This window comes from Hyla sarda, chromosome 4 (assembly GCF_029499605.1).
Source record: "Hyla sarda isolate aHylSar1 chromosome 4, aHylSar1.hap1, whole genome shotgun sequence".
Taxonomy (NCBI): Eukaryota; Metazoa; Chordata; class Amphibia; order Anura; family Hylidae; genus Hyla; species Hyla sarda.
This window is the reverse complement of record NC_079192.1, coordinates 45,992,110-46,019,673: the sequence shown is the minus strand read 5'-3', so window position 1 is coordinate 46,019,673 and position 27,564 is coordinate 45,992,110. Positions and strand designations below refer to the sequence as shown.

The window sequence follows — 27,564 nt, the reverse complement described above, 5'->3', positions numbered from 1 at the left end:
TAGCACAGGCTTCCAGTATCCGTATACACTGCTATATACTACTATATACACCGCAGGAGAAATGCTAGCACAGGCTTCCAGTATCCGTATACACTGCTATATACTACTATATACACCGCAGGAGAAATGCTAGCACAGGCTTCCAGTATCCGTATACACTGCTATATACTACTATATACACCACAGGAGAAATGCTAGCACAGGCTTCCAGTATCCGTATACACTGCTATATACTACTATATACACCACAGGAGAAATGCTAGCACAGGCTTCCAGTATCTGTATACACTGCTATATACTACTATATACACCACAGGAGAAATGCTAGCACAGGCTTCCAGTATCCGTAGTTTCAGGTGCTGCAGAATGGGCAAAACAAAAATTGGAACAGGACACTCAGTTTACGCAGAAGATTTTGTTCAGTGATGAGGCAAACTTACGGCACTAAGACATCTTATCCCCTATCCAAAGGATAGGGGATAAGATGCCTGATCGCGGGGGACCCCCGCGATCAGGCATCTTATCCCATATCCTTTGGATAGGGGATAAGATGTCTTAGCGCCGGAGTACCCCTTTAAATTTACAGAAACGTATTCTAGAAAAATCTATCTGAATATGAGGCTACCACAATAGATCTATGCAAAGTGTGAGCTCCGGGCGAGAGTGTCAGAAAAAATGTTTAACACTTTCATGCAAGCGTTGGAGAAAAAACTCACAGTGATACAATGTACCATAAAAGAAATTAAAAGAGACAAATTCTTACCCGATATGCGTGATTTTGAATCCAACCAGGTGTTCTCATGGAATAAGCATCGATCTCATATAAAAATGAAAGGAGGAAAGCCCCGGCAGAGAAAGGGGCTAGGACCACTTAAAAATAAAGGCAAACATGTTTCTGATTACTTTACTACTGACTCTGATTCAGGCCAGTCAGATGAGAATGGCGATACCCGTATGTCACCATTCACCATTCGTGCTATACGAAAAGTAAACCTGAAAATTGTTTTTGCTACCACTAAAAATTATAAAAATGTTAACACTGCATTACAAAAGGAAAGGGGAAACACAATGTTCTATCAGCCCCTTGGGGTTTTAACCAATTCTAGATATGTCAACACAAGATGTCGCCACACTTCATAACCTGATTCAGTTATCAGGTGGAGACATCAATCCCCCTGGGGAGCTTGAACGTGTTTCAGAATTTCATGAAGTTAATCCCTCCAGATTTAAAGGGGTACTTGGGCGCTAAGACATCTTATCCCCTATCCAAAGCATAGGGGATAAGCTGCCTGATCACGGGGGTCCCGCCACTGGGGACCCCTGTGATCTTTCACGCCGAACTCCGTTAGAATCAGCCCCCGGAGCGTGCTCACTCCGGGTCTGATTACTGGAGATCACGGGGATGGAGCACAGTGATGTCACGGCTCCGCCCCCTCAATGCAAGCCTATGGAGGGTGTGTGACAGCTGTGGGGGATAAGATGTCTTAGCGCCGGAGTATCCCTTTAATATACCCTAAGCCAAAATCTAATATCCCTGCCCACGAAGAGATGGCACTGCGTCAGCTGGCTGGAAGGGAAGATGTACTGGTATTCAAAGCTGACAAGGGAGGATCTATTGTCATTTGGAAGTATAGGAATTAAGCCCAAAAATTGTCCGCTAACAAAGAGATATATGAAAGATTGGAGTCTAACCCTATTAATAAAGTCATTGATAGATTGAGATTGCATTTACTAAAATATGTGGGTAAAAACAAAAAACATATTAGAAATCAAAATTAGTTCACGTTCCATTATTCGTAGAAGCTGTTTTAATTTAGAAGATTAGTTTACACTTTAAAGGGGTACTCCGGTGGAAAACTTTTTTTTTTTTTTTTTTATCAACTGGTGCCAGAAGTTAAACAGATTTTGTAAATTACTTCTATTACAAAATCTTAATCCTTCCAGTACTTATTAGCTGCTGAATACTACAGAAGAAATTATTTTCTTTTTGGAATGCAGAGCTTTCTGCTGAATCACGAGCACAGTGCTCTCTGCTGACATCTCTGTCCATTTTAGGAACTGTCCAGAGTAGGAGAAAATTCCCATAGCAAACATATGCTGCTCTGGACAGTTCCTAAAATGGACAGACATGTCAGCAGAGAGTACTGTGCTCATGATGTCAGCAGAGAGCACAGTGTTCCAAAAAGAAAAGAATTTCCTCTGTAGTACTCAGCAGCTGATAAGTACTGGAAGGATTAAGATTTTTTTTAATAGAAGTCATTTACAAATCTGTTTATCTTTCTGGCACCAGTTGATTTAAAAAAAAAAAAAAAAGTTTTCCACCGGAGTACCCCTTTAAAGCTATTTTAAAAGGTAATTTTAAAAGGGGTTTCACTGTATAGTGTTCTGGGTAAGGATTTGGTATATCTTGTGGCTCAGTACAATTGATTTAAATTCTTGATGTTTCTGTGTTTTGAAGTGCAGGTGGTCACTATAATGGGCAGCCTTTCTTGTACGAGTCTGTATACACATATTGCTGTCAATCATTGACAGCACCGCCCACTGGACTCCTAAACATAAAAAGAATAAGGATTTTGTATCAATATGTTACATGTTACTATGAATCTTTTTCGACAAAACTACATATGAATTTGCTCTGCTCCTTCTGCTTTTTCCTCTTTCTTGACGCATGTACATTGTTACAGGTTCCCTCTTAAAATTAATGCTCAACATTGGTTTCGTAGGAATGATGTGGTTACACTATTTTGTACTACAGTTTTATTGTTCGTCAGTACTGTACAAGTATGTGCTGATGCAAAAACACAAAAAAGATTGCAAAACAGCAGCTTTGGTTGGACACACTTTCTTGATGTATTTTACAGTCTAAAATCATACACTACCACAATTTTACCTCTGCTTTTGTATTGTATTTGTTACTATAAATGTACTCAGCCATAATGTGCACAGATTCCTATCAATTCACATGCAAACCAACAGAACAGACAGTAAAAGGTGGGGGCATTCCCCTCTTTTGCCTCTACTGTAGCAAGGCCAGGAGTCACCCATAATTCACCATGCAAGAGGGAAAGTCCAAGCCTTATAGTTTCCCCTCCATCTCTGCCCCTGACATCACTCATGTGGGTGCTAGACAATAGGATGAATCATTCAGCTCGAAATACACGTAAATTGCCAACTTTAGAAAATTGTGAAGTTAATGTAGATATTAAAGGGGTACTCCGCTGCTCAGTGTTTGGAACAAACTGTTCCGAACGCTGGAGCCGGCGCCGGGAGCACGTAACGTCATAGCCCCCCTCATGATGTCACGTCCCGACCCCTCAATGCAAGTCTATGGGAGGGGGCGTGACGGCCGTCACGCCCCCTCCCATAGACTTGTATTGAGGGGGCGGGACGTGACATCATGAGGGGAGGGGCTATGACGTTATGAGCTCCCGGCGCCGGCTCCAGCGTTCGGAACAGTTTGTTCCAAACGCTGAGCAGCGGATTACCCCTTTAATAAGACGAATCTAAAGCAGTGGACTGAACGGAACTCCTATGTGGATACTGCTGTGTATATTATTAGTGTACCAATGATATTACTGTAACACCACCCTTGCTGAGACTTAATAATATTTATTAATAATAGACTTCTTAAGTTGTTAACCTTGTAGTCTTCCCTTCAAAGCGATCTCGGGACTCCAGTTTACATGCACTAGCTTCCTGCAGTCTGTTGATATCTTGTCATTTTTAACCTTTACATATTTCCCGTGTGTCCTCCATAATGCATGTTCAAGTATTGTGAACAATATTCAGAAAATATATTCCCTTTATGGTATATTAAGCAAACCCATAACATACAATCATGCCCTGCAGCTATTCCGCTGGACTAACAGCACTGGCACAACACTACCACTCCCCTAATATAGAGCACCGTCTTTCATGGCTTGGAGTCTCTTATATTTCCAAAGTAGACGGGTCACATCATCTGGACTTGGTCTCCAAGCTACACTATGACCCCACAAAACTATCAAAGAAGTCCTGGAACTGTTCTCCACGTCAAAGGAGAACTGCAAAACGTCATAAACGCACAGAACACCAGAGTCCGTATTAAAGGTTGTAAGCTGTAAAATACTCTTTTTTCCAATAATGATGTTAAAATTAACAGGCCCTATAAAATATAACTGCACTGGAAGTCACTAATGGTAATTTGTCTTATTTACAGGTATTACAATCATGTCAAACAATATATCACCAACCACAGGTGAGAATACTTTTTTTGTAACTATATTTTAAGATTTGTTATGTTCTCTACCTACAGTTATCCATTTATCCTTCTATTAGCTAGCATTGGGGAACTGTAACATAACGTCTAGCTAAGCCCAGTCCTATCACAATTGCTTTTGTTAGTTTTCATGTTTTTATGTTTTGTTTCATTGGTAAGATTTCGAAGATTATTCTCACTTATTTAAAGGGGTATTCCAGGCAAAAACTTTTTTATATATATATCAACTGGCTCCAGAAAGTTTAACAGATTTGTAAATTACTTCTATTAAAAATCTTAATCCTTTCAGTACTTATGAGCTTCTGAAGTTAAGGTTGTTCTTTTCTGTCTAAGTCCTCTCTGACGACACCTGTCTCGGGAAACGCCCAGTTTAGAAGCAAATCCCCATAGCAAACCTCTTCTAAACTGGGCGTTTCCCGAGACAGGTGTCATCAGAGAGGACTTAGACTGAAAAGAACAACCTTAACTTCAGAAGCTCATAAGTACTGAAAGGATTAAGATTTTTTAATGGAAGTAATTTAAAAATCTGTTTAACTTTCTGGAGCCAGCTGATATATATAAAAAAGTTTTTGCCTGGAATACCCCTTTAACGTTTTCACACAAGGCAAAGTTAGTAAAATCATATGTAGAAGATGTAACGTTTACGGTAGTAGTAGTGCTGCTGGATGTGGATCCTCCAACCTGTGTGGCAGTGGACATGGGCCGTTTCGAAGAGCGGAGTCTAAGGTGCCGCTGATCTTCACCAGAGCCCGCCGCAAGGCAGGATGGGCTTGCTGCGGCAGGCAACACCCAGGTTGCTACCCCCGATATGACTCGACCACACAGGTAACTGGGCAAGACGAGGAACAGAAGGATGTGGCACAGGCGTAGTCAGACTAAGCAGAAGGTCAGGGCAGGCAGAAAAGGTGCGTAGTCAAATAATGTAGCTGAAGGGTCAAAATACACGGGCAAGGCAAACAGACAATAGAAACGCTTAATCTCAGGCTAGGGTCAGTGAAGATCCGGCAGGGAAGAGCGGGAGGTGGAGGAGTTTATAACTGAGGCACAGGTGATTACTTAATTATTGGACGTACTGGCCCTTTAAATTTCTGAGCTCTGGTGCGCGCGCGTCCTAGGGGACACGCGTGCCGGAGCAGAGGAGGAGGCAGAAAGAGCATGTGATGAGTGACGGGCTGGGATTCGCATGCGGGCGCGTGCTGCAATGTGAATCCCAGCCCTTCTGGCTGCAGCAGGAGACGGGGCCATAGCAGAGGCAGGCGAGAAGCGGGGAGGTGAGCACTCACGGTCAGAGCGCTCACCGTAACAAATGTGCTGCTTTTAAAGGGAACCTGACAGGCTAGGGTATCCCAACCTGCTGACACTAATAGGGGCCATTACCATGAGCATTGTCAGGATCCGGATAGGTATGCAGCGAGGACACTGGAGGTGGATCCTCTGTGTCAGTGGGGTGATGACGTGGGCCGGACCAGGGGAACGGAATCTAAGGGGTTACTGGTTTTCACCAGAGCCCGCCGCAAAGCGGGATGGACTTGCAGCGGCAAGTAACCCCCATGTCGTTCCACCCGATAGCGACTCAACCCCACTGACAGCTGAGACAGGCGCGGTACACAGGGAAAAGGCAAGATCAAGGTCGGACGTAGCAGAAGGTCAGGGCAGGCAGCAATGGATCGTTGTCAGGGGCAACGGCAGGAGGTCTGGATACGCTTTCTCAGGGCACTAAGGCAACAAGATCCGGCGAGGACAGGAAGGGGAAGTGGGTTTTTATAGGAATGAGAAGTGATTAACAACTGATTGAGCCAGGCACCAATTAGTGGTGCAATGGCCCTTTAAATTTCAGAGAGCCGGCGCGCACGTGCCCTAGAGAGCGGGGCCACGCGTGCCGGGACGTGACAGCCAGGGAACGGGACAGGTGAGTGGATTGGGATGCGACCCGCGGGCGGGCGTGTCCCGCTACGCGGATCGCATCCCCGCTGGCAGTGACAGTGCAGCGCTCCCGGTCAGCGGGTCTGACCGGGGCGCTGCAGGCAAGAGAACGCCGCGAGCGCTCTGGGGAGGAGCAGGGACCCGGAGCGCTCGGCGTAACAAGTATTATAGTACTTTAAGTATGACACTCCCAGGAGCTGTTTATCTGTCATATCCCATTTAGTGATAAGTAAATGAGGCCATTCAGTGCACTGGGGAAATTCCTTTACCAACAATAAGGCCGCCCGCTCACTTCTTTAAAGGAAAACTGTCATATGTTTTCTCCCGCACTATCCACAGGTACTGATGGATAGTGCCGGAGACGCTGAACATTTTGAGTCCTACCTTGCCCGGATGCGCAGCGCCGTTTGCCCGTTATAGCAGTTTTTCTGTATATTTAAATTAGCTGCTAGCTGGCAAGGGCAGGGTTACTGCCTTCATCTGGCACTGTGACATAAGCGCCGCCCGGTCTGCAGCACCGCCCGGCTAATGAATATTCATATAATGTCTTACACTCTCCTTCTCATCCCGGCCGATACTGCGCATGGGCGGGATTTCCTACTATACCCGGAAGCGGTCTTCAGCGCTGCTTCATTAGTCCAGAGCAGCACTGGAGTAAATCCCGCACATGCGCAGTATCGGCCGGGATGAGAAGGAGAGTGGAAGACATTATATGAATATTCATTAGCCAGGCGGTGCTGCGGGCCGGGCGGCGGTTACGTCACAGTGCCAGATGAAGGCAGTAACCCTGCCCGTGCCAGTTAGCAGCTAATTTAAATATACAGAAAAACTGCTATAACGGGCAAACGGCGCAGCGCATCCGGGCAAGGTAGGACTCAAAATGTTCAGCATCTCCCACACTATCCACCGGTACCTGTGGATAGTGCGGGAGAAAACATATGACAGTTTTCCTTTAAAGGGGTACTCCGCCCCTAGACATCTTATCCCGTATCCAAATGATAGGGGATAAGTTGTCAGATCGCCGCGGTGCTGCTGCTGGGGAGCCTCGGGATCCCCGCTGCGGCACTGCGCTATCATTACAGCACAGAGCGAGTTCGCTCTGCACGTAATGACGGGCAATACAGGGGCCGGAGCATCGTTACGTCACGGCTCCGCCCCTCGTGACGTCACGGCTCGCCCCTTTCAATACAAGTCTATGGGAGGGGGCGTGGCGGTCGTCACGCCCCCTGCCATAGACTTGCATTAAGGGGACGGGCAGTGATATCACGAGGGGCGGAGCCATGACGTCACGCGGCTCCGTCCCCTATATCGCCCGTCATTACGCACAGAGCGAACTCGCTCTGTGCTGTAATGATAGCGCAGTGCCGCAGCGGGGATCCCGGGGGTCCCCAGCAGCGGGACCGAGGCAATCTGACATCTTATCCCCTATCCTTTGGATAGGGGATAAGATGTCTAGGGGCGGAGTACCCATTTAAAGATACCTCTCATTAACTTGATACATTTTATAATCCCAGTGCAGATTTTAGCAATTTTTTGTTGCCTTGTTTTTGACATTGGTTGCACTACTCTGGAGTGGAGGGGTGGGGTGGAGGGGCACTGGACATAGGACATCATAACTGTCACTATCTATCTTCCTTGTTTGTTGTTTTATCCCTCACTTTATCTTAGGTCAGGGAATGACACCGTGGTTGAGGCCACCCTGTTAAGGAAGTGAGTCCCTCAAAAGGTAGGGAAAGAGGGAAGGGAGGCTTCAGTGACAGTGGGCACACCATCCCCTTCTATACTGTCATACTAGGTACCATCCAGCAACAGTGGGCATAACATCCCCCATCCACACCAGTCACCATCTTAAAACAGTGGATAGAATACCCCCCTGTGTACTTTGTATACCAGATATCACCTTAGGCTAGGTTCACACGGTCGTTTGCATCCGACTCAGATTGAGAAAATTCTAAAAAATCTAAAATTGAGATTTTGACTTTTTGCCTAAACTTTGCTGCTACACCTAAAGGGTTAACAAACTTTCTGAATGTCATTTTGAATACTTTGAAGGGTGCATTTTTTATAATGGGGTAAATTATGGGCGATTTCTAAGATGAAGGCCCCTCAAGCCTACTTCAAACTGAACTAGTCCCCTTAATATTTATCATTTATTTGGCATGATCGCACATATCAACAAAAATTTACTACTATCGTATAGTACGATATGTCACGAAAAACCATTCTCTGAATCAGACTGATAAGTTACCTTCAAGCCTTTCTATAAAAACTTTATTTATAATAACGGTCAGTTTCTGTTAACTATAAATAGCTGTCAACTATATATAAACATTATCAGCTCATGGTAATTTTAAGTTTGCCTCTTGAGAAGACTTTTCCTGAGCGGTCTCTGTTCCTATCCTGCTCAACTTACAAAGTCCCTATTGTTGCAATTTAAAGAATGGGCTGTCACATGCAAACAAAAATAAATGTAATAAACTATTTTTAACGCAACATTTAAAGAGGACTTGTAGCCAACCCCCCAAAATCTGAAATGTTACTATAATTTAAAGGGTTTATCCACCATAAGGTGATTTTAGTACGTACCTGCCAGACAGTAATGGACATAGAAACATAGAATGTGTTGGCAGATAAGAACCATTTGACCCATCTAGTCCGCCCAATAATGGCCCATCTAATCCGCCCAAAAACATGCTTAGGAAGGATCTGCGCTTGTCTTGGGGATAAATGGCTGTGTTGCAAGATTACCATAATGCTGTGGTTATCTTTTTGTGAACCTGGTATTTCCTGTTGAAGTTCGCTCTCTCAAACTACAAATCCCATAGTTCCTTGTTCGTAAGTGTGAGTAGAGTTGGGCGGTATGACCAAATATGTACATCACGGTATTTTTGTAACTTATGGCGGTTTCACGGTATATAACAGTATTTCTCCCCCCCCCCCCCCCAAAATCATGTGCTGTTCTACTCCCCCCCCCCCCCCCAATTATCAGCCCAGCGTTGCGCTGTCCCCATTGGGGTACTACTCACGTCACCCGCAAGCGCTGCCCTCCTCGTCCTCCTGTTTGTTGCGGGCCGTCGCGCTGGAACTCTGTACTGTACGCTGTATCCCTATGCGCAGGCTGCAAAAGATAAACAAAATAAACTTAAACGCACCTTCCTACGTCGGCCTCACACTCTTCCTGGGGACAGGTACATCGGATAGCCGTCAGCCTATCACCAGCCGTCAGCCTATCACCGACAGGCTGAGGACGGGAACGTTGGGATATGAGGACGGGACAAGAGGTTGGGATATGAAGTCGAGATAGCAGGACGGGATATGAGGACAGGATATGAGGACGGGGTATGGGGTCGGGGTATAGGGACGAGATATGGGGATTGGATAAGGGGTCGTGCTATGAGGACAGAATATAAGGACGGGATAAGAGGTCGGAATATGAGGAGGGGATTTGGGGTCGGGATATGAGGAGGGGATATGGAGTTAGGCGTGGCCAAGCGTTTTTTTGCTGCAAGGACTCTCCTGAGTCCTCTTTCCTGTTCTCCCCCCCGGACCCTACTGTACTGCGGATCGTCACCTTCATGTGTATCGTTTGATCTGAATAAATCACTATCAATGGTGAGTGCTGCGCTGTCATTTTCCTTTACATCCACATCATCGCACCTCTGTCTATTGTCGCTTTGCACCGCCCAGTGTACAGTACAGGCACCTGATAATTATGCATAAACTCAATTAGAAGGACCCCAGTGCCGAGTGCTCATATTCTATTTGTACCAGGATTTAAAGGGTAACTCTCATTAAAATTAATTAACTTTTTTTTTTTTTTATATATATTTGTGCTTAAAATAGCTCAAGAGCACATTTTCCCCCATCTCATACACAGACTTAGGACCGAAGCCCAAACACAGGAAGTGTTTGGGCTTCGGTCCATAGTCTGTGTATAAGATTGGGGAAAATGTGCTCTTGAGCTTTTTTTAAGCACAAATAAAACACAGAAAACGTCATTTTTTTTAAAACAAAGTATATTAGAAATATTTTTTATTTACCATAACGAGTGCAATAGCAAAAAATTGCTTTAACCCCTTAACGACGCAGCACATATATTTACGTCCTGCGCCGGCTCCCGCGATGTGAAGCGGGGTTGCGCCGCGATCCCGCATCATACCGCATTGGTCGCGGCGCTCATCAACGGCTGGGACCCGCAGCTAATACCACACATCGCCGATCACGGCGATGTGCGGTATTAACCCTTTAGAAGCGGCAGTCAAAGCTGACCGCCGCTTCTAAAGTGAAAGTGAAACTATCCCGGCTAGTCAGTCGGGCTGGTCAGGACCGCCGCGGTGAAATCGCGGCGTCCTGAACAGCTTACAGGACACCGGGAGGGCCCTTACCTGCCTCCTCGGTGTCCGATCGACGAATGACTGCTCCGTGCCTGAGATCCAGGCAGGAGCAGTCAAGCGCCGATAACACTGATCACAGGTGTGTTAATATACGCCAGTTATCAGCATAGGAGATCAGTGTGTGCAGTGTTATAGGTCCCTATGGGACCTATAACACTGCAAAAAAAAAAAAGTAAAAAAAAAGTGTTAATAAAGGTCATTTAACCCCATTTAAAGGGCATTTTTTGAAAATCTGACCACTGTTACTTTAAACATTAATAACTATGGAATGCTTTTACTTATTCTGATTCCGAGATTGTGACATATTCTACTTTATGTTATTGGTAAAATTTCACTGATATTTGTATCCTTTCTTGGTAAAAAATTTAAAAATTTCATGAAAATTTTGAAAATTTTGCATTTTTCTAACTTTGAAAGTCTCTGCTTGTAAGGAAAATGGATATTCCAAATAAATTACATATTGATTCACATATACAATATGTCTACTTTGTGTTTGCACAAACTTCAAAGTTCAGCAGCAATTTTCCAATTTTTCTCAAGATTTTCAAAATCGTACTTTTTCAGGGACCAGTTCAGGTTTGAAGTGGATTTGAAGGGCCTTCATATTAGAAATACCCCACAAATGATCCCATTATAAAAACTGCACCACTCAAAGTATTCAAAATGACATTCAGTAAGTGTTTTAACTCTTTAGGTGTTTCACAGGAATAGCAGCAAAGTGAAGGAGAAAATTCTAAATCTTCATTTTTTACACTCGCATGTTCTTGTAGACCAATTTTTTAAATTTTTACAAGGGGTAAAAGGAGGGAAATCACCCTAAAATTTGTAACCCAATTTCTTTCGAGTAAGGAAATACCTCATATGCGTATGTAAAGTGTTCGTTAGCACAGTAGAGGGCTCAGAAGGGAAGGAGCGACAATGGGATTTTGGAGAGTGAGTTTTTCTGAAAGGGTTTTTGGGGGGCATGTCCCATTTAGGAAGCCCCTATGGTGCCAGAATAGTGGACCCCCCCCCCCACATGTGACCCCATTTTGGAAACTACACCCCTCATGGAATTTAATAAGGGGTGCAGTGAGCATTTACACCCCACTGGCGTTTGACAGATATTTGAAATAGTGGACTGTGCAAATGAAAAATTGTATTTTTCATTTTCACAAACCACTGTTCCAAAAATCTATCATACACCAGTGGAGTGTAAATGCTCACTGCACCCCTTATTACATTCCGTGAGGGGTGTAGTTTCCAAAATGGGGTCACATATGGATATTTATTGTTTTGCGTTTATGTCAGAACTGCTGTAACAATCAGCCACCCCTGTGCAAATTGCCTCAAATGTACATGGTGCACTCTCCCTTCTGGGCCTTGTTGTGCGCCCCCAGAGCACTTTGCGCCCACATATGGGGTATCTCCGTAGTCGGGAGAAATTGCATTACAAATTTTGAGGGGCTTTTTTCCCTTTTAGCTCTTGTGAAAATGAAAAGTATAGGGCAACACCAGCATGTCAGTGTAAAAAATTAAATTTTTATACTAACATGCTGGTGTAGACCCCAACTTCACCTTTTCATAAGGGGTAAAAGAAGAAAAAGCCCCCCAAAATTTGTAAGGCAATTTCTCCCGAGTATGGAGATACCCCATATGTGTCCCAAAACTGTTGCCCTGAAATTCGACAGGGCTCCAAAGTGAGAGAGCGCCATGCGCATTTGAGGCCTAAATTAGGGATTTGCATAGGGGTATTTTATGCCAATGATTCCCAAACAGGGTGCCTCCAGCTGTTGCAAAACTCCCAGCATGCCTGGACAGTCAATGGCTGTCCGGCAATACTGGGAGTTCTTGTTTTGCAACAGCTGGAGGCTCCGTTTTGGAAACAGTAGCGTACCAGACGTTTTTCATTTTTTTGGGGAGGGGGGGCTGTGTAGGGATATGTGTATATGTAATGTTTTTTTACTTTTTATTTTAGGTTAGTGTAAGTGTAGTGTAGTGTTTTTAGGGTACAGTCACATGGGCAGAGGTTCACAGCAAGTTTGCCGCTGGGAGTTTGAGCTGCAGCGCAAAATTTGCGCCATCTCAAACTTGCAGCACTCACTGTAAACCTCCGCCCATGTGAGTGTACCCTGTACATTCACATTGGGGGGAGGGGGCAAACATCCAGCTGTTGCAAACTCCGAGCATGCCCTTTGGCTGTCCGTGCATGCTGGGAGTTGTAGTTTTGCAACAGCTGGAGGCACACTGGTTTGGAAACACTAAGTTAAGTAATAAACTTTCAAGTGTTTTGCAACCAAACTTAGTGTTTCCAAACCAGTGTGCCTCCAGCTGTTGCAAAACTACAACTCCCAGCATGCATGGTCTGTCAGTGCATGCTGGGAGTTATAGTTTTGCAACAATTGCTACAGCTGGAGGCACTGAGGTAGGAAACGGACAATGTTTCCCAACTAGTGTGCCTCCAGTTGTTGCAAAACTACAACCCCCAGCATGCCCAGACTGCCCAGGCATGCTGGAAGTTGTAGTTCGGCAATATCTGAAGGATCAGATGTTGCCGAACTACAACTTCCAGCATGCTTGGGCAGTCTGGTATGCTGGGAGTTGTAGTTTTACAACATCTGGAGGTCCACAGTTTGGAGACCACTGTATAATGGTCTCCAATCTGTGGTCTTCCAGATGTTACAGAACTACAACTCCCAGCATGCCTGGACAGACTGAGCATGCTGAGATTTGTAGTTTTGCAACATCTGGAAGAGCACAGATTGGAGACCATTATACAGTGGTCTCCAAAACTGTGGACCTCCAGATGTTGCAAAACTGCAACTTCCAGCATGCACAGAGAGCCAAAGGCTGTCTGGGCATGCTGGGAGTTGCAGTTTTGAAACTTCCAGAGGCAGCAGTGAGATCGCTTTACGGCAATCTCACTGCTGCCAATGAAGATGTCGCCCTGCTGCCGGAAACTCACCACGGGGACGCAGCGCCGCCGGGACCGCATGGAGGACGTCGCTCGCGCCGGGACCGCTTGGGACATCGCATGGCCGGGTAAGTGACGCCGGGGGACGGGTCAGGGACACTTAGCAGATCGGTGTATGTCCCCATCCCCGTGATCGGGACTCACACACCGCGCTGCTAAGTATTCAGATTTGACCAGCTGATAGCAGCGATCGCTGGGGGGGTGGGGGATGAAACCCCCCGTGGTCGCATGGTAAGATGGCTGGCTATCAGTGATAGCCACCATCTTACCGGGCGCTGCGGGGTGCCGCGAGTAGTGGCAAAAATGTTCATGACGTACCTGTATGTCATGGGTCGGGAACACCTTGCCACTCATGACGTACAGGTATGTCATAGGTCGGGAAGGCGTTAAAGGAAAACTGTCACATATTTTCTCCCGCACTATCCACAGGTATTGGTGGATAGTCCGGGAGACGCTGATTAAAACGAGCCCTACCTTGGTCTGATCCGCGCCGCCGTTCGCCCGCAATTGTAGTTTTAATCTGTGTGTATATCCTGCTGTAACTGGCAAAGGTTGGGCTTCTGCGGGCTAACGGACACTGACGTCAGCGCCGCTCATGAATATTCAGAGGGAGGGATGAACATTCATGAGCGGCGCTGACGTCAGTGTCCGTTAGCCCGCAGAAGCCCAATACCTGTGGATAGTGCAGGAGAAAATATGTGACAGTTTTCCTTTAACCCCTTCCCTAATAAAAGTTTGAATCACCCCCCTTTTCCCATAAAAAAAAAATAAAACAGTGGAAAAAATAAATAAATAAACATATGTGGTATCGCCGCGTGCGTAAATGTCCGAACTATAAAAATATATCTTTAATTAAACCGCACGGTCAATGGCGTACGCGCAAAAAAATTCCAAAGTCCAAAAAAGCGTCTTTTTGGTCACTTTTTATACCATTAAAAAATGAATAAAAAGTGATCAAAAAGTCCAATCAAAACAAAAATCATACCGATAAAAACTTCAGATCACGGCGCAAAAAATTTGTCCTCATACCGCCCTATACGGGGAAAAATAAAAAAGTTATAGGGGTCAGAAAATGACAATTTTAAACGTATACCTTTTCCTGCATGTAGTTATGATTTTTTCCAGAAGTCCGACAAAATCAAATCTATATAAGTAGGGTATCATTTTAACCGTATAGACCTACAGAATAAATATCAGGTGTCATTTTTACCGAAATATGCACTGCGTAGAAACGGAAGCCCCCAAAAGTTACAAAATGGCGTTTTTTCTTCGATGTTGTCGCACAATGATTTTTTTTTCCGTTTCGCCGTGAATTTTTGGGTAAAATGACTAATGTCACTGCAAAGTAGAATTGGTGGTGCAAAAAATAAGCCATAATATGGATTTTTAGGTGGAAAATTGAAAGGGTTATAATTTTTAAAATGTAAGGAGGAAAAAACGAAAGTGCAAAAACTGAAAAACCCTGCGTCCTTAAGGGGTTAATGAGAGTTACCATTTAAGGACGGGATATGAGGACAAAAGATTCCTCCTTTGTTGCTTTTCCTCCCCCACAAGGATAAGGTAGGAAAAACTGGGCAGCACCGGGTATTCAGCTAGTTATTCATATAATCACATTAAAAACTCAGAAAAGGTAAGAGTAATAAAATGGTGAGAGAACTGACACTAATAAAGCCATCCCAGGGAAACATGTCTTTGGTTGGTTGGGTTCTGGAGCGTGTCCTGAAACGCTGTATGGACCTGTATGTATGTATCTTATATGCGCTGTTTGAATGGCCGGATACATGATTTTATATTTCTATGCACTTAGGCACTTTCTATTGTGCGCTGGTCAATGATATTGCACGTTATTTGTGAGGGATTGTTACTTTTCTGAATGGCAAATATAGAAGGTAATGAAGCAGCACTCCTACAGGATTCCATCCAATTGTGTTTTCATTCACTCATCAAAGAGAGGTGCAACGTTTCGGTCCACAATCCAGACCTTTTTCATGCATCACCTGCTTTAAAAATATCCGGATTGTGGACTGAAACGTTGCACCTTTCTTTGGTGAGTGAATAAAAACATTTGTTTACATTCCTATCCATGTTCGATTGGTCCAATGGCCATGAAACTAATATTACTGTCAATAGCACTAGAGATGAGCGAACTTACAGTAAATTCGATTCGTCACGAACTTCTCGGCTCGGCAGTTGATGACTTTTCCTGCATAAATTAGTTAAGCCTTCAGGGGCTCCGGTGGGCTGGAAAAGGTGGATACAGTCCTAGGAAAGAGTCTCCTAGGACTGTATTCACCATTTCCAGCCTGCGGGAGCACCTGAAAGCTGAACTAATTTATGCAGGAAAAGTCATCAACTGCCGAGCCGAGAAGTTCGTGACGAATCGAATTTACTGTAAGTTCGCTCATCTCTAAATAGCACATTCACTTGTGTACATTAGGGGATGTGCTGCCACCTAATGATCATGTTTACACCCACATAAAAATCATATAAACGACAAAAGCAAAGATCAGCAAAAAAAAAAATGTTTAGAGCAGAGTTTCTCAAACACATTGGGGGGGTATTTATCAAAGGATTTATGTGTTTTTTTTTCACGTAACTTTGGCGCAATACTTTGGCGCAGTGTCTGTTTGCGCCAAAATTTGGCGCATCTTCTCCACTGTCATTTTTACAACTTTCTCAAAATCACACGGTCCTGTGTGGGATTTTAACTTTAGTCAGTAATTCATCATTTGCGCCAATCGATCTTTGGTGCAATTTTGGCGCAAATCCCGTTTTTTTTTTGGCGCAAATCCCCGCCAAGAAATTTTGCACATGGAAAACACACTTAGCAAGGTCAGAAAATGTAAAGGCGTCAAAATACATAAAAAATTATTTTTTTGTGAAAGCAGCGACGCCTCCGGGGCTGCTCAATACTATCCTGCGACATAGTTGTCTCTGAGGGACATGGCCACACAGGTTCAGGAAAGGGAAGCACTAAAGCAGTGGTCTCCAACCTGCGGACCTCCAGATTTTGCAAAACTACAACTCCCAGCATGCCCGGACAGCCAACGGCTGTCCGGGCATGCTGGGAGTTGTAGTTTTGCAACATCTGGAGGTCCGCAGGTTGAAGTCCACTGCACTAAAGTAACAAAACAAAAAAAACTACTCAAGTTGAAAATAAAATCCATTTCACATGTTGGCTATAAACCCCACAAAAGAAAATAACACGTCGCTTGCTGATATACTGCAGGAGGGACTCCGACATGGCTGCTCTACAGGGTAAAATACGCTCTACAGGGTAAAATACGCTCTACAGGGTAAAATACGCTCTACAGGGCAAAATACGCTCTACAGGGTAAAATACGCTCTACAGGGTAAAATACGCTCTACAGGGTAAAATACGCTCTACAGGGTAAAATACGCTCTACAGGACAAAATACGCTCTACAGGGCAAAATACGCTCTACAGGGTAAAATACGCTCTACAGGGTAAAATACGCTCTACAGGGTAAAATACGCTCTACAGGGTAAAATACGCTCTACAGGGCAAAATACGCTCTACAGGGTAAAATACGCTCTACAGGGTAAAATACGATCTACAGGGTAAAATACGCTCTACAGGGCAAAATACGCTCTACAGGGCAAAATACGATCTACAGGGTAAAATACGCTCTACAGGGCAAAATACGCTCTACAGGGCAAAATACGCTCTACAGGGTAAAATACGCTCTACAGGGTAAAATACGCTCTACAGGGTAAAATACGCTCTACAGGGCAAAATACGCTCTACAGGGCAAAATACGCTCTACAGGGTAAAATACGCTCTACAGGGTAAAATACGCTCTACAGGGCAAAATACGCTCTACAGGGTAAAATACGCTCTACAGGGCAAAATACGCTCTACAGGGTAAAATACGCTCTACAGGGCAAAATACGCTCTACAGGGTAAAATACGCTCTACAGGGTAAAATACGCTCTACAGGGCAAAATACGCTCTACAGGGTAAAATACGCTCTACAGGGTAAAATACGCTCTACAGGGTAAAATACGCTCTACAGGGCAAAATACGCTCTACAGGGCAAAATACGCTCTACAGGGTAAAATACGCTCTACAGGGTAAAATATGCTCTACAGGGCAAAATACGCTCTACAGGGTAAAATACGCTCTACAGGGTAAAATACGCTCTACAGGGTAAAATACGCTCTACAGGGCAAAATACGCTCTACAGGGTAAAATACGCTCTACAGGGCAAAATACGCTCTACAGGGTAAAATACGCTCTACAGGGCAAAATACGCTCTACAGGGTAAAATACGCTCTACAGGGCAAAATACGCTCTACAGGGTAAAATACGCTCTACAGGGCAAAATACGCTCTACAGGGTAAAATATGCTCTACAGGGTAAAATACGCTCTACAGGGTAAAATACGCTCTAGAGGGTAAAATACGCTCTACAGGGCAAAATACGCTCTACAGGGTAAAATACGCTCTACAGGGTAAAATACGCTCTACAGGGTAAAATACGCTCTATAGGGCAAAATACGCTCTACAGGGTAAAATATGCTCTACAGGGTAAAATACGCTCTACAGGGCAAAATACGCTCTACAGGGTAAAATACGCTCTACAGGGCAAAATACGCTCTACAGGGTAAAATACGCTCTACAGGGTAAAATACGCTCTACAGGGTAAAATATGCTCTACAGGGTAAAATACGCGTCCTCTGTGGTGGTAAGTTCTGTGTAAAAGGCGCTGTGAACAGCTGGTTTCAACATTTGCACCAAAATTACTAACAACTTGCACCAAATGATAAATTTGGTGCATGTCCACGAAAACCAAAGTGAAAAAAAGAAGGGTAAAAAGAAACTGTCAACAGGCAAAATTGATAAATACAACCCCCCCCCCCCCCCCCAATTGTCTCCAGCTGTTGTAAAACTACAACTCCCAGCATGCCCGGACAGAAAAAGGGCCTAATAATAATGGCCTAATCTAAAATACAAAACATGTCCCATTACAAACAGCTGTCACTGCGGACCCCTAATCCTCAGCTATGTCGCTGACTAAGCCTTTCCTGGTTTTGTTAAATAGAATGTATAAAAATACAGCCAGATGTTGCCCTGGACCACAATCTGAGAAATGTATAAGAAATCATTTAGCAGCCTTTCCTGTTTTCTATAGAGACCACAAAGAGAATGAAGAGCTGAGACAGGAAACGCTGTTCACAATGTGGGCGAAGAGTCGCTTAGTGTCCAAATTTGCTCAAAGTATCTAGTCTACATATTAGCTTTTGAGTCAGAAAGCAAGGATTTAAAGGGGTACTCCCACCCCAGACATCTTATCCCCTATCCAAAGGATAGGGGATAAGATGTCTGATCGCTGGGGTCCCCCGCATTATTGCTTGCGGCACCCACCTGTGTTCTCACCGGAACCGCTAGAGGGTCTGAATTGCGACTCCGGGAACGGAAGTCCGTGACGTCAGCACTCCACCCCCGTGTGATTTCACGCCCGTCCCCTCAATGCAAGTCTATGGGAGGGTGCGTGACAATAATGCGGGGGTCCCCAGCGGCAGGACCCCCGCGATCAGACATCTTATCCCCCATCCTATGGATAGGCGATAAGATGTCTAGGGTGGGAGTACCCCTTTAACCTGTTGGGGACGAAGGGCATATGGATACGCCCTTGCGTCCTTGTACTTAAGGACGAAGGGCGTATCCAAACGCCAGTGGGAATTTCGGTCCCCGCCGGGCGGGGATCGGACCGGGGTGACTGCTGTTATCTATCAGCCCCATGTCGGCGATCGGCGCAAATCGCAAGTGAATTCACACTTGCGATTTGCGCCGATTCCGGGTCATTACGGGTCTATGGTGACCCGGAATATAAGGGGGATCGCGGTTGTCTAAGACACCTACAATCCCCCTGAAGGCATAGGAGTGAGGTGGCAGGGGTGCCACCCCTCCTAACCCTGCTACTGGTGGTCTAGACACGACCACCAATAGCAGATCGGGGGTGGAGGGGTTTACTTTCATTTTCCGCGTCCTGCCCACCCACAATAGGCGGGGCAGAACGGGGAAACGAAGGGGACCGAACGCCGAAGGTCCACTTACCCCTCCGGAGGCTGCGGGCGACGTGCGGCAGAAGAGGACAGCTCCCTGGATCCTACGGAAGCCAGTAAGTTGCCTAGCAACATCTGGAGGGCTACAGTCAGAGACTGTAGCCCTCCAGATATTACAAAACTACAACTCCCAGCATGCCCAGACAGCTGTTTGGGCATGCTGGAATATGTAGTTTTGCAACAGCTGGAGGGCTGCAGTTTGAGACCACTATACAGTGGTCTCTAAACTGTATCCCTACAGATCTTGCAAAACTACAACTCCTAGCATGCTCAAACAGCTCTTTGCTGTCTGGGCATGCTGGGATTTGTAGTTTTGCAACATCTGGAGGGTCACAGTTTGCAGATCACTGTGCAGTGGTCTATAAACTGTAGCCCTCCAGATGTTGCAAAACTGCAAATCCCAGCATGCCCAAACAGCAAACAGCTGTCTCAGCATGCTGGGAGTTGTAGTTGCGTGACCTCCAGCTGTTGCATAACTACATCTCCCAGCATGCCCTTCGGCGATTAGTACATGCTGGGAGTTGTAGTTTTGCAACAGCTGGAGGCACACTGGTTGGAAAATACTGAGTTAGGTAACAGAACCTAACTGAAGGTTTTCCAACCAGTGTGCCTCCAGCTGTTGCAAAAGTACAACTCCCAACATGCACGGTCTGTCAGTACATGCTGGGAGTTGTGGTTTTGAAACAGCTGGAGGTTTGCCCCCCCCCCCCCCCCCCCCCCCGTGTGAAAGTACAGGGTACATTCACACTGGCGGGTTTACAGTAAGTTTCCTGCTTCAAGTCTGGTCTGCAGCAATTTTTTGCCGCAGCTCAAACTCCTAGCGGGAAACTCACCGTAACACGCCAGTGCGAATGTACCCTAAAAACATTACACTACACTAACACAAACACTACATATACACCCCCTTACACTGTCGCCCCGATAAAAATGAAAAACGTATTGTACGGCAGTGTTTCCAAAACGGAGCCTCCAGCTGTTGCAAAACAACAACTCCCAGCATTTCTGAACAGCCACTGACTGTCCAGGCATGCTACAAGTTAAGCAACAGCTGGAGGCACCCTGTTTGGGAATCACTGGCGTAGAATACCCCTATGTCCACCCCTATGCAATCCCTAATTTAGTCCTCAAATGCACATGGCGCTCTCTCATCTGGGAGCCCTGTCGTATTTCAAGGAAACAGTTTAGGGCCACATATGGGGTATTTTCGTAATCGGGAGAAATTGCACTACAAATTTTGGGGGGCTTTTTCTCCTTTTACCCCTAATGAAAAGGAAAAGTTGGGGGCTACACCAGCCTGTTAGTGTAAAAAAAAAAAAATGTTTACACTAACATGCTGGTGTTGCCCTATACTTTTTATTTTCACAAGCAGTAAAAGGAAAATTTCTCCTGAGTACGGAAATACCCCATATGTGGGCGTAAAATGCTCTGCGGGCGCATAACAAGGCCCAGGAATGAGAGCGCACCATGTACATTTGAGGCCTAAATTGGTGATTTGCACAGGGGTGGCTGATTTTACAGCGGTTCTGACATAAACGCAAAGACATAACTACCCACATGTGACCCCATTTTGGAAACTACACCCTCCACGGAACGTAACAATGGGTATAGTGAGCCTGAACACCCCACAGGTGTTTGACGAATTTTCATAAAATTTGGATGGGAAAATGTTTTCACTAAAATACTGGTGTTACCGTAAATTTTTTACCCTAAAGCCCCGCAAAATTGTAACCGCATTTCTTCTGAGTAAGAACATACCCCATATGTGGATGTAAAGTGCTCTATGGGTGCACTACAATGCTCAGAAGAGAAGGAGCGCCACTGGGATTTTGAAGAGAAAATTTGTCTGGAATTGAAGGCCACATGAGTTTACAAAGCCCCCATAGCGCCAGAACAATGGACCCCTCCCACATGTGACCCCATTTTGGAAACTACACTCCTCATGTAGTGTATTAAGGGGTACAGTGAGCATTTACGCCCCACAGGTGTTTTACAGATCTGTCAAACGCCAGTGGGGTGCAAATACTCACTGCACCCCTTATTCAATTCTGTGAGGGGTGTAGTTTCCAAAATGGGGTCACATGTGGGGGGTCCACTGTTCTGGCACCACAGGGGGCTTTGTAAACGCACATGACCCCTGACTACCATTCCAAACGAATTCTCTTTCCAAAAGCTCAATGGCACGCCTTCTCTTCTGAGCATTGTAGTTCGCCCGCAGAGCATTTTACTTCCTAACATGGGGTATTTCCATACTCAGAAGAGATGGGGTTACAAATTTTGGGGGGCATTCTCTCCCATAACCCTTTGTAAAAATGGTAAATTTGGGGAAAAAACTGCACTTTAGTGAAAAAAAATTTTTTTTTCATTTACACATCCGATTTTAATGAAAAGTCGTCAAACACCTGCGTGGTGTTAAGGCTCACTGGACCCCTTGTTACGTGCCTTGAGGGGTGTAGTTTCCAAAATGGTATGCCATGTGGGGTTTTCTGCTGTTCTAACACCATAGGGGCTTCCTAAATGTGATCTGCCCCCCCCCCCCCCCCCCCAAAAAAAAACCATTTCAGCAAACTTCACTCTCCAAAATCCCATTGTTGCTCCTTCCCTTCTGAGCCCTCTACTGCGCCCGCCGAACACTTGATATACACATGAGGTATTTCCTTACTTGAGAGAAATTGGGTTACAAATTTTGGGGGGCTTTTTCTCCTATTACCACTTGTAAAAATTCAAAAACTGGGTCTACAAGAACATGCGAGTGTAAAAAATGAAGATTTTGAATTTTCTACTTCACTTTGCTGCTATACCTGTGAAACACCTAAAGGGTTAACAAACTTACTGAATGTCATTTTGGATACTTTGAGGGGTGCAGTGTTTATAATGGGGTCATTTGTGGGATATTTCTAATATGAAGGCCCTTCAAATCCACTTCAAAACTGAACTGGTCCCTGAAAAATTCTGATTTTGAAAATTTTGTGAAAAATTGGAAAATTGCTGCTGAAATTTGAAGCCCTCTGATGTCTTCCAAAAGTAAAAACATGTCAACTTTATGATGCAAACATAAAGTAGACATATTGTATTTGTGAATCAATATATAATTTATTTGGAATATCTATTTTCCTTACAAGCAGAGAGCTTCAAAGTTAGAAAAATGCAAAATTTTCAAATTTTTCATAACATTTTGGTATTTTTCACCAAGAAATGATGCAAGTATCGACAAAAAATTACCACAACCATAAAGTAGAATATGTCACGAAAAAATAATCTCGGAATCAAATTTATAAGTAAAAGCACCCCAGACTTATTAATGCTTAAAGTGACAGTGGTCAGATTTGCAAAAAATGCTCCCGTCCTTAGGGTCATAATGGGCTCCGTCCCCAAGGGGTAAAGCAAGTTTCAGTAAAACTATTAACTGTTTCCCTGAATGTATTTTCTTCTGACAAGGTACTGCACTTAGGCAGTGTTCATACGTTCAGGTTATTAATTGCAAGTATTGAATGCAAAGTCAGGAATGGAACTGAAAAGTAGAAGTGTCAGACTTTTCTTAAAGGGGTACTCCGGTGGAAAAACTTTTTTTTTATTTTTATTTTTTTTAAATCAACTGGTGCCAGAAAGTTAAACAGATATGTAAATTACTTCTATTAAAAAAAATCTTAATCCTTCCAGTACTTATTAGCTACTGAATACTACAGAGGAAATTATTTTCTTTTTGGAACACAGAGCTCTCTGCTGACATCATGACCACAGTGCTCTCTGCTGACATCTCTGTCCATTTTAGGAACTGTCTAGAGCAGCATATGTTTTCTATGGGGATTTTCTCCTACTCTGTCAGCAGAGAGCACTGTGCTCGTGATGTCAGCAGAGAGCTCTGTATTCCAAAAAGAAAAGTATTTCCTCTGTAGTATTCAGCAGCTAATAAGTATAGGAAGAAGATTTTTTAACAGAAGTAATTTACAAATCTGTTTAATTTTCTGGCACCAGTTGATTAAAAAAAAAAAAAAAAAAAAAGTTTTCAACCGAAGTACCCATTAAAAGGAGATCTGCGGTGTATAACACTTATGCCCTATCTGCAGGACCCCTGCAATCTCCCACATGGGGACTCTGCACTACCGCGGCTCTGCTAATGCGCATGTCGTTAATCCCACTGAGGTCAATGATACACCCCCCATGCAGCTCTATGGGAGAGGCAGGGATGCATGAACGCTGCATCTCTGCCTTTCCCATCAAAAATACATGGAGGAGGCCTCTTGCACGGGTGAGCCGTAGCAGAGCCAGGGCCCCATAAAGGAAATTGCTGGGGGTACCAGCATTTGGACCCCCGCCATCAGACACTTATCCTCTATCCTGCAGATAGGGGATAAGTGTTATACACCGCAGATCTCCTTTAATACATGAACTCAATTTATGATCTATTCTAGGTTTTTTAACAATAATAGCTTTTTAATAACAGATTCTCTCTTTTTGGGGTTGGGGTAGTTTAACTTTAAAAGGGTTTCCAGAATTGAAAGCTATGTTTAATTTAACGTATATTTCTCATAGAAACAGCGCTTGTCTCCTCCTCTGACTGAAGTTCAATCCCATTTATTTGAATGCTAAAATACCAAATGCAAATCACAGATGCAAAATCTACACCCAATCTACCACATGCCATTAATAATACTGTAGTCTTCTGATTTGCCTTTGGGCACCAGGGTGTGACTGTTCCTTCTACATTCCCTATAGTTACTCCCCATTTACAAGAGCAGTGGAAGTAGACTCTTTTATAAACTGGAACATACAGGACATAAGATTCCGTATGGAACCGTATACATGTGCGTTTCCCATTGACGTCCATGTTAAAAAAAAAAACGTATGCGGTTGCAGTACGGTTTTTAAACCGGAGACAAAATCGTGGTCAACCACGGTTTAGACTCCGGTTTAAAAACCGTACTGCAACCACATACGTTTTTTTTTTAACATGGACGTCAATGGGAAACGCACATGTATACGGTTCCATACGGGAAAAACGTACACGTTTTTACTTTGCACATGCGCATTTGAATCCTAAAGTCCCCACCCAAGACCCCTCCCATTAAAAATATACAAAATTTTCAAAAGCGTATGTTTTTTTTCTTCTATAAAAACTGACGGAACTGTATGCACTTTTAAAAACAGTATACTGTTTAAAAACGCATACGGTTTACTTTTTACCATACTGTTCCATCCGTTTTTTTACCATACGGTTTTCTTTAGAAAAACAGATTGAAAACAGTATGACAAAAACGTAGTGTGAACCCTTAGGCTGGGTTCACACTACGTTTTTCAAATACGGTTCCCGCATACGTTTTCTATCAAACCGTATGGGGAAAAAACTGATGGAACAGTATGGGGAAAAGTAAACCGTATGCGTTTTTAAACAGTATACTGTCTTTAAAAGTGCATACAGTTCCGTCCGTTTTTATATAAAAAAAAAACATACGTTTTTGAAAGTTCTGTCCATTTTTAATGGGAGGGGTCTTTGGTGGGGACTTTAGGTTGCAAATGCGCATGTGCAAAGAAAAAACGCATACGGTTTTGCCGTATGGAACCGTATATATGTGCGTTTCCCATTGACGTCCATGTTAAAAAAAAAGGTATGCGGTTGCAATACGGTTTTATAACTGGAGTCAAAACCGTGGTTGAACACGGTTTGGAGTACTGTTAAAAACCGTATTGCAAGCAAACCGTACGCAACCGTATGCATCAGGGTGCATACGGTTTGCAATGCTTTGTCTATGTATACGGTTGTCAATACCGTTCCATACGTTTTCACTAATGAAAACGTATGCAGGAACCGTAGTTGAAAAATGTAGTGTGAACCCAGCCTTACAGTGGTAATAGCCAGCAGCTGCCACACTTCTAATAATTGCAGCGGGCACCTGGAGCCGAGGAGTCAGCCTCAATTATCAAGGCATCTCTAGAACTACTGGCTAACAGCAAGACGTTCGAGAATCCCCAGTAATTGGAGCCAGTACCTGGACTTCCAGTGGCTTAAAGCGGCAGATTCAGGTGCTGGCGGCAGTGATAATACGGGTGGCAGCCACGACTCTTACCGCCACATGTAACAGTGGCCTAAGGCCGATAACAGCTGATTTAACACATGCTACAATTACGGGCAGAGCACAAGTCACCTGAAACTTTACAAAACAAAGAGGAAAAAAATGATAGAAAAGGCAAAGTATCCGTTCTTTAGATTATATGATTCATTATGATCCACACCTGAACACTGCACTGTGTAAGAGCACCTACAGATGAATTGTGTTTTGTCATTAATTGTAGCATGTACTGAATCAGCTGTTAGGGTTAAACCACATGATCAGAATGACTTGCGGTTACATTGAGATTAGCTGCTTAAAGGGGTACTCCGCTGCTCAGCGTTTGGAACAAACTGTTCCGAACGGGTGGAGCCAGCGTCGGGAGCTTGTGTCGTCATAGCCCCACCCCCTCATGATGTCACGCCCGCCCCCTCAATGCAAGTCTATAGGAGAGGGCGTGACGGCCATCACGCCCCCTCCCATAGACTTGCATTGAGGGGGCGAGGAGGGACATCATGAGAGGCGGAGCTATGACGTCACGAGCTCCCGGCGACGGCTCCAGCATTCAGAACTGTTTGTGTCAAAAGCTGAGCAGTGCAGTACCCCTTTAACGTATAGGTGCATTCACACAGCAGAATGTCTGCCTAGAGAAATTCAGAGCAGGAATTCCATGCACATCAGGAGTCGACTGATTCAGCCAGCGCCATAACTGAGCAAATTCTGGGGAAAGAATCAACATGTTCATTCTTTTGGCCGAGTCTGGAATTTGAATTGCTGCTGCAGAATTTATGCCAGTGACTGTGGGTTTAGTTAACATTACATTTTAATAGATCGGACATTTCCGCATGCAGCGATACACCATGAGGGAGATTTATTAAGTAATTTAACCCCTTAAGGACTTAGCCCTTTTTCACCTTAAGGGTACGTTCCCACACGGCATATTTTGCTGCGTATTTGCTGCGTATTTGGTGCTGCGTATTTTCCTACCCATTGACTTCAACAGAGAAAATAAAATACGCAGCAGCAAATACGCAGCAAATACGCCGTGTGGGAATGTACCCTTAGGACTCAGACGTTTTTTGCACATCTGACCACTGTCACTTTAAACATTAATAACTCTGGAATGCTTTTACTTTTCATTCTGATTCCGAGATGTTTTTTTCGTGACATATTCTACTTTAACAAAGTGGTAAATTTTTGTGGTAACTTGCATCCTTTCTTGGTGAAAAATCCCCAAATTTGATGAAAAAAATGAAAATTTTGCATTTTTCTAACTTTGAAGCTCTCTGCTTGTAAGCAAAATGGATATTCAAATTAAAAAAAAATGTGGGTTCACATATACAATATGTCTACTTTATGTTTGCATCATAAAATTTATGAGTTTTTACTTTTGGAAGACACCAGAGGGCTTCAAAGTTCAGCAGCAATTTTCAAATTTTTCACAAAATTTTCAAACTCCCTATTTTTCAGGGACCAGTTCAGGTTTGAAGTGGATTTGAAGGGTCTTCATATTAGAAATACCCCACAAATTACCCCATTATAAAAACTGCACCCCCCAAAGTATTCAAAATGACATTCAGTAGGTGTTTTAACCCTTTAGGTGTTTCACAGGAATAGCAGCAAAGTGAAGGAGAAAATTCAAAATCGTCATTTCTTACACTCGCATGTTCTTGTAGACCCAATGTTCTTGTAGACCCAAAGGGGTAAAATTGTTCGGCGGGCGCAGTAGAGGGCTCAGAAGGGAAGAAGCGACAAATTGTTTTTGGGGGGCATGTCACCTTTAGGCTAAGTCTCCACTTTTTTTTTTTTTTTTTGCAAAACGCAAAGAAAAACTCCAATTCTGCCGCATGGCTTTTTTTCGTCAAAAAACGCTGCGGCCAGATGTTAACTGTAAGTCAATGAGA

General features: G+C 44.2%; 1 protein-coding gene and 1 long non-coding RNA gene across 4 annotated transcripts in view; one reads left to right on the top strand and one right to left on the bottom strand.

The window, feature by feature from the left end:
* The window catches only part of ADGRE5 (adhesion G protein-coupled receptor E5), a 184,204-nt gene that overhangs the window by 40,227 nt on the left and 116,413 nt on the right, over nucleotides 1–27,564 (top strand). For all 3 annotated transcript variants that reach the window (XM_056570735.1, XM_056570737.1, XM_056570736.1), the window contains exon 2: nucleotides 4,199–4,237. In XM_056570735.1, coding sequence (XP_056426710.1) covers nucleotides 4,199–4,237 — 39 coding nt within the window. The remainder of the gene's footprint in view (nucleotides 1–4,198; nucleotides 4,238–27,564) is intronic.
* The window catches only part of LOC130367855 (uncharacterized), a 401,538-nt gene that overhangs the window by 276,295 nt on the left and 97,679 nt on the right, over nucleotides 1–27,564 (bottom strand). The gene's annotated exons all lie outside the window — the stretch shown is intronic.